This window comes from Bison bison, unplaced genomic scaffold (genome assembly GCF_000754665.1).
Source record: "Bison bison bison isolate TAMUID 2011002044 unplaced genomic scaffold, Bison_UMD1.0 scf7180017864370, whole genome shotgun sequence".
NCBI lineage: Eukaryota > Metazoa > Chordata > Mammalia > Artiodactyla > Bovidae > Bison > Bison bison.
The window spans coordinates 2,447,645-2,454,893 of record NW_011494942.1 but is presented as its reverse complement, the minus strand read 5'-3'; the positions used below and the strand labels follow the sequence as shown (position 1 = coordinate 2,454,893).

The 7,249-nt window shown below is 39.2% G+C and overlaps 1 protein-coding gene across 14 annotated transcripts in view; it reads left to right on the top strand.

Annotated features, from left to right (window-relative positions):
• NRXN1 (neurexin 1) overlaps positions 1-7,249 on the top strand; it is a 1,228,156-nt gene that overhangs the window by 600,776 nt on the left and 620,131 nt on the right. For all 14 annotated transcript variants that reach the window (XM_010855914.1, XM_010855913.1, XM_010855911.1 and 11 more), the window contains 2 exons: positions 3,909-4,290; positions 5,377-5,567. In XM_010855914.1, coding sequence (XP_010854216.1) covers positions 3,909-4,290; positions 5,377-5,567 — 573 coding nt within the window. The remainder of the gene's footprint in view (positions 1-3,908; positions 4,291-5,376; positions 5,568-7,249) is intronic.

The following is a 7,249-nucleotide window of genomic DNA, read 5'->3' as shown; positions in this document are numbered from 1 at the left end:
CTCCACAATGTACTTTCGTCTTTCAGAGCTGCCAATAAATGGACAATTTAGAGTAGTATATAATTTCAAGTATTAGAAATATTTTTTTGGATACTCCCTTACTATCAGTTGGCTCATTCATGTAGCTTTTAAAAAGAAACTTGATAGTTTCAGGATCTGGGTGGGTCCACCAGATTAAGACTCAGATTTTAATATAATGAAAAAGATAAAATAATCAATATAAGGAAATGTAAAAGCCCAAGTCATTTTTTTTTAACCTTTGCAGATTCTTCATTCTATATAGCTTTTTAATTAAATGTTACTGGCACCACTAGAGATTTGTATTTGAAAGTGATTAAAGGATAATTTTATTTGATACCAAAGAGGTAGTGCCACACAGAGAAGTATCAAGGTCACTGAATAAAACTGAAGAAGGGGATAAAAATGGTGTCATAGCATAAATCACAGCAGGATCCTCTATGACCCACCTCCCAGAGTAATGGGAATAAAAGCAAAAATAAACAAATAGCAATAAGTACAAATAAACAAATAGAAATAAGCAAAAATAAACAAATAAAAGCTTTTGCACAATGAAGGAAACTATAAGCAAGGTAAAAAGACAGCCTTCAGAATGGGAGAAAATAATAGCAAATGAACCAACTGACAAAGAATTAATCTCAAAAATATACAAGCAGCTTCTGCAGCTTAATTCCAGAAAAATAAACAACCCAGTCAAAAAATGGGCCAAAGAACTAAACAGACATTTCTCCAAAGAAGACAAACAGATGGCTAACAAACACATGAAAAGATGCTCAACATCACTCATTATCAGAGAAATGTAAATCAAAATCACAATGAGGTACCATCTCACACCAGTCAGAATGGCTGTGGTCCAAAAGTCTACAAACAATAAATGCTGGAGACGGTGCGGAGAAAAGGAACCCTCTTACACTGTTGGTGGGAACGCAAACTAGTACAGCCACTATGGAGAACTGTGTGGAGATTCCTTAAAAAACTGGAACTAGAACTGCCATACGACCCAGCAATCCTCCTGCTGGGCATACACATCAAGGAAACCAGAATCAAAGGAGACACGTGTACCCCAATGTTCATGACAGCACTGTTTATGATAGCCAGGACATGGAAGCAACCTAGATGTCCGTCGGCAGATGAATGGATAAGAAAGCTGTGGTACATATACACAATGGAGTATTACTCAGCTATTAAAAAGAATGTATTTGAATCAGTTCTAATGAGGTGGCTGAAACTGGAGCCTATTATACAGAGTGAAGTAAGTCAGAAAGAGAAACACCAATACAGTATATTAATGCATATATATGGAATTTAGAAAATGGTAATGATGACCCTATATGTGAGACAGCAAAAGAGACACAGAGATAAAGAACAGTCTTCTGGACTCTGTGTGAGAAGGTGAGGGTGGGATGATTTGAGAGAATAGCACTGAAACATGTATATTACTATATGTGAAATAGATCACCGGTCTGGGTTTGATGCATGAGACAGGGTGCTCAGGGCTGGTGCACTGGGATGACCCTGAGGGATGGGATGGGGAGGGAGTTGGGAGGGGGTGTTCAGGATGGGGAACACAGGTACACCCGTGGCTGATTCATGTCACTGTATGGTAAAAACCACTACAATATTGTAAAGTAATTAGCCTCCAATTAAAATAAATTAATTAATTTAAAAAATGAGGTCATAGGAGAAACCAGAATTTCTAAGGATTTAGTAATATTATTGTTATCGAATTGTAGCTTGATCTGCTTGCCACAGGATAGGCCAATAATCGGGAGACAAGGTGCCGAGGCAAGGAATAGTGACTTTATTCAGAAAGCCAGACATTGGAGACGGTGGCAGACTAGTGTCCTAGAGTCTTGTCGGGTCTGAATGCCAGTTTCCTAGTTTCTTTCACAGAACAGAGAGGGTGAGAAGGTACCTAAGTAAAGTAAAAAGGCCAAAATCCTTGCAAAATATTTCCTGGCTTGGCTAGCTTTGGGGAGGGGATGTGTTAATTATCCTCTTTTCTGCAGCCATTCACAGGTGTCAGAGTCAGAATGTCTCCCTGTGAGCCAAGCAAAGGCACTTTAATCTTCAGGTGGAGAGGCAAGGTCCCCCCCAAGCAGGACATTATGTATGCTTACAGCTATAAATAGACAGCATCCTTTTAGTGATTATAGTTACAAAAGCAACAAAATGCAAAGGTTGAAGTAAAAGAAACAGATCCAACAAGGAATCAGATTTTGCTCTTTCCCGTTGCGTTTTTGCATGGGATAGACAAGAAAGAGGCATCTTGGGGAGAAGAGAGAAGAGAGAGCTATTTATAGTGGTAATTTTTGTCTTAAAAAAAAAACACATTCACAGAGAAGGAATCAGAACACACTAATAACTGAAAAAGAAAAACCCACAGCATAGTAAGGGACGACAGGAACTGTTGTCAGGATCAAGGACTAGCAAAGAGGTGCAGGAATTAAGAAGAGCTAAGTACCACTCGGGGGAGAGCTTTTAATACCAATGAGTTTATTAGTATCAAAATCAATTGAGTATGCCAGCAATTTTTATTGCACAACAAAAAGTATGCCTTTTATAATTTAATCACAGAGATTTCTTTTCAAATCTCACCTAGTATTTTATTGTCTTGACGAAAGAAATGGAAATCTGTCCAGCTGGCTGAAGGAGGCCCAGGACGGGTGATGTTCAATCTTCATTACACGTGGGAAGAAGGTTCAGTGCCTTTTCTCAGGTCTGAGACTGGGATCCGTTCTAACTCATATTTTCATTAATATCAGGGATGATGGGATAGGGTAAGCTCAATACATTTTCCAATTATGCCAAATTGAATAGTGAAGCTAACACCTGGAAGAACTTGATTGCAATTTAAATGACATTTTTGAGTTTCTAAAGAAACTGAATGACAGTTTAATTAGACAAGAACAAGATGCTGGGGACAAATTACTAGTGATGATAAGAATAATTTATGCTGTGCTTTAGAAAACAAGTTCACATCTTTGTTAATTTTATTTCAACCTTGATGGTAGGTATAGTTATCACTCTGGAGGTAAAGACAGGACTAGGTAAGCATTTAATGGGGTTGGTACAGAAAGATGGTGGGATGAACAGGGATGGAGTTGAATTGAAGAGTGAATCACTAAATAACTTGGCAACCAAGCTTCACATTATGGTGTTTAAGATTATACCTTGGGGTAATGTGGACTAATTTTACTGGTATTCTAAAAACTGGACATGCCTTGAATCAGTATGTTGTACTCAATTTTGATATCCAAAGTGCAAGGAAAATAGCAGAGGTCCAGAAGAGATCAACAGAAATTCTGCTTGACTAGGAGACTAGGTCTAGGAAAGACTGGAAATTATTCAGCACCAAAAAGAGAAGGTGCAAAGTACGTATTTAATTTCAAAACACATTTTCATGGTTCATATTGGAAGAACAGTCAGCAGGTCTTCAATATTTCTGTTGCTGTTGGACAATATACTGTTGCTTTTTTTGTTTGTTTGTTTTTCTTGAAGTACATTCTCAATAAAGACAAACATCACATCAACGTGGACCTGGGATGTATGATTTTCTGTTGGGATGATGCAGGACAATCATTGCCCCTAGTCCTTCTCCTTCTCTCTTGCCCTCCCACCCTCTCCCTCTTCCTTCCTTCCTTTTCCTTTTTCTTCTTTCTTCCTACCAATCCTCCTTTCCTTTCTTCACTTCTTTCTTCTACCTGTAAAAAATTCTACAACTTTAGTGAATGTAAAATTTGGAGCAGAGATTAAAACTTGAGCTAAGAAAGCTTTATTAATATTATCTGATTCAGTCTCACCCTGTAAGGTCATTTCTTTGTTTGTTTTTTAAAGTTGAAAGTGCCCTGTAGATGCAGAAAATAGTAATAGACCATCTTCCCTTTTAGGTCAAATGGCAGGGGATCATACAAGGCTGGAGTTCCACAATATAGAGACTGGGATCATCACGGAACGCCGGTATCTGTCTTCTGTTCCCTCCAACTTCATTGGACACCTGCAGAGCCTGACATTTAATGGGATGGCATACATTGACTTGTGCAAAAATGGCGACATAGATTATTGTGAGCTCAATGCCAGGTTTGGCTTCAGGAACATCATAGCAGACCCTGTCACCTTTAAGACCAAATCAAGCTATGTTGCCTTAGCTACATTGCAAGCCTACACGTCTATGCATCTTTTTTTCCAGTTCAAGACAACATCCCTAGATGGACTAATTCTGTATAACAGTGGGGATGGAAACGACTTTATCGTGGTTGAGTTAGTTAAAGGGTAAGTGTAGGTCTGTTCAATGACAAATAATTAGAGCTTTGGGAAAATGAACCTCATTTTCCATAACTATACATTTAGCAGAAGAGGGAAGGTGGGTTGCAAATAACGCATTTGTTTAAATCCCTTCTTATGTATCTTATAAAGTTAAGAGGGATTCAGTGCAGTTCTTTATACCTAAATTTCCATACATAAAGTAAAAATAATGTTTTAATTTACTGTAGGCATTACCTAAATCTTACTCTTCACATGTGCATTTCTTTACTATGTGCATGGTAATTCTACAAAAGAATTTCTACACACTTGTCGGCTAATTTGTGCTAAGTTAAATAGCTAATGCATGCAATCAGATTACTTCAAGTCCACAGTATCCCATTTAACTAAAGCTTAATTCTATGTCAGAGTTTCTTGAAGAATTTAAAAAGATTTTTATGACATTATCTTGAATCTTCCACTTCAGTGGATCTTCCTGACCCAAGGATCAAATCCAAGTCTCCTACATTGGTAGACAGGTTCTTTACCACTGAGCCACCAGGGGTGTCCATGTATATACTCTCATGTACACTTTGCGTTCCACCAACTACAAGGTGCATGGATGCACATGACCAGCGGGGATACAAGTGAACACAAATTTATCAGAAAACCACCAGGAAGTTGCCTAAGATGGCCTTGTGTAGAGGTTCAGGAGAGTCAGGGAAGGTCATGCACAGGTTCAGGGAAATTAGGAAGATCTATGAATCCAGGTGGAAGAAGCTGAGGATTGCCAATTTGGGTGGTTGGCAGAGGATGGAGAAAGTGGTGACAGCAGAGAGTGTGTAGCGATAGATATTTACTTTCCACAGTGATGAAGTGGAATGTGGACCGCAATTTTAGAAGTATGTTCACTGTTTCCTGTATTGAAGACCATAAAGAATCCTCCTTCTCGAAACTGAGTAGTGTTTCCTACATGTTTATGTACAACTCACTCTTGTGATTTCTAGCAAAGACAAAACCAGCTGAAAAAGAGATTTCATATTTGTAATATGTAGTGTGACTCCATCAAAAAATTCAAACAGTGATGGCACTTTCTCACCTTCCCTTTTTTCCCAGGTACTTACATTACGTGTTTGATTTGGGAAATGGTGCTAACCTCATCAAAGGGAGCTCAAATAAACCTCTTAATGACAATCAGTGGCACAACGTGATGATATCAAGGGACACCAGCAACCTCCACACTGTAAAGATCGACACGAAAATCACAACGCAAATCACGGCAGGAGCCAGGAACTTGGACCTTAAGAGTAAGTGTGCAAAGTCAGAGCAGCAGGCAGGAACACACGTGGCTGTGTACATGTGGCACGTCCTTGGCTTTGGGGCGTGTGTGTGTGTGTGCCTTCTGCAAAGACTGACCAGAATTTCATCTCTAGCATGATGTTAATAATACAGCACACAAGTGTCTGTTCCTCCTTTTATATGGCAGAAACATATGTATTTTTAATAGCAGCTCAAAAAATACAACACCTAAGAATGCATGCATGATTAAAATTTAAAGAGTGAGAAAAATGTATTCTTAGTCATGTTATTTATAAAGAAAAGTAGGTGTTTGCAACACCTTTTAGTACCAACAGCTTTTAATCAATCTGGAGTCAAGTTAACCAGATACCTAATGAGTTTCTTCTAGAGCTTTTTAGTTTTCTTTTATTGGCGAGATTTCCTAGATACATAGGGAGCCCCTGACCAGCAGGGGTCTGAGGCTGGCTTGTACCCTGAGTCTCTGATGATGAATCTGCCCAACCCACATACACCAATGCAAATATTCTTTCACCAGCTGCTAAGAAAGTCTGAACAGACTTTTTTCCTTCCTTATTGATACTTGATTACTCAAATGAGCAAGACAAAATGCTTGAAAAACTTGTCAGTAATAGGAGAAAATAACAGAAGTGTCTGTTTGAATGGGACTTTGTGATTCACTCAGAGCATATCCACAGCTTCTGTCTCATTTACCATGACAGCAAACACTGAACAAGTGGTTATTAGCACTTTAATATGATTGCAGGAAATTTGAGCTTTGAATGACTTGCATAGGGTTAAAACGACTGCTTCAGCAGACCAAAACATAACCTCAGTTCTGACTCACGCCCCCTCCATGGCTCCTTCTGTTCTGTCCTGATATATTCCAAAGCCCTGTGGGAATCATCATGGTCACATGTTTGCCTGGCAAGAGCTGTTCATTTATATTGATAAGATCTTTCCCTTTGATTTGAAAGACAAGTACATAGGGGAGTTGGGAACGGGAAAGAGAAAATCTTTCTTTCTAGAGAAAAAAATATTCTTTCTAAGCAGGGTGAAAGAAGAAAAGGATTTCACTTTCTGTAATTGCAGAATATATTTACAATCCCGGTACTTTATTTGTCTAACATAAAGTATGTGGTGATGGCTGTAACCCTTGTCTCAGAGTCAGCCTCTTGTTAACTACAAAGAGAGCCTGTTTATGCCCACAAATCTAATAGGTGAGCTCAAAAAGTAAAATGCAGCTCAAACGAAATGCTATTTTACAGGCTAACCCTGTTTCTTCTGTCTGACTTAAGTGAAGAGGGGGCATTTTCCGTCCCTATCTTGTGGGGGGCCCCCGTTTTGCACAGCAGGCTCAGGTGGTAATTGTCAAGGAAAAGGGAGAGATTGTGACAGTCAGTGTGCTGGGGGTTCTGTTTGTGTAGGAAGAGACCTCGGTAAGCATAAATGAGCTTCCCTAGAAACTGCGAACACCAGGTGGGAGGCTAAAATGGCTGGAAGAAGCAGTTCACGGCTGAAGTCTGTGACATGCGCAGAACTGCTCAGACCTAAGCGAGAAGCAGTGCCAGGCAGTGGGTGTGTTATAGGACAAGTAGGACGCTGTCTCCTGAGAAATAGATATTTGCCTATTGTTCCTTAAAAAATCAGAGTGAGGGTAATTGGATGACATCATATGGAATTCTTTCTAGTG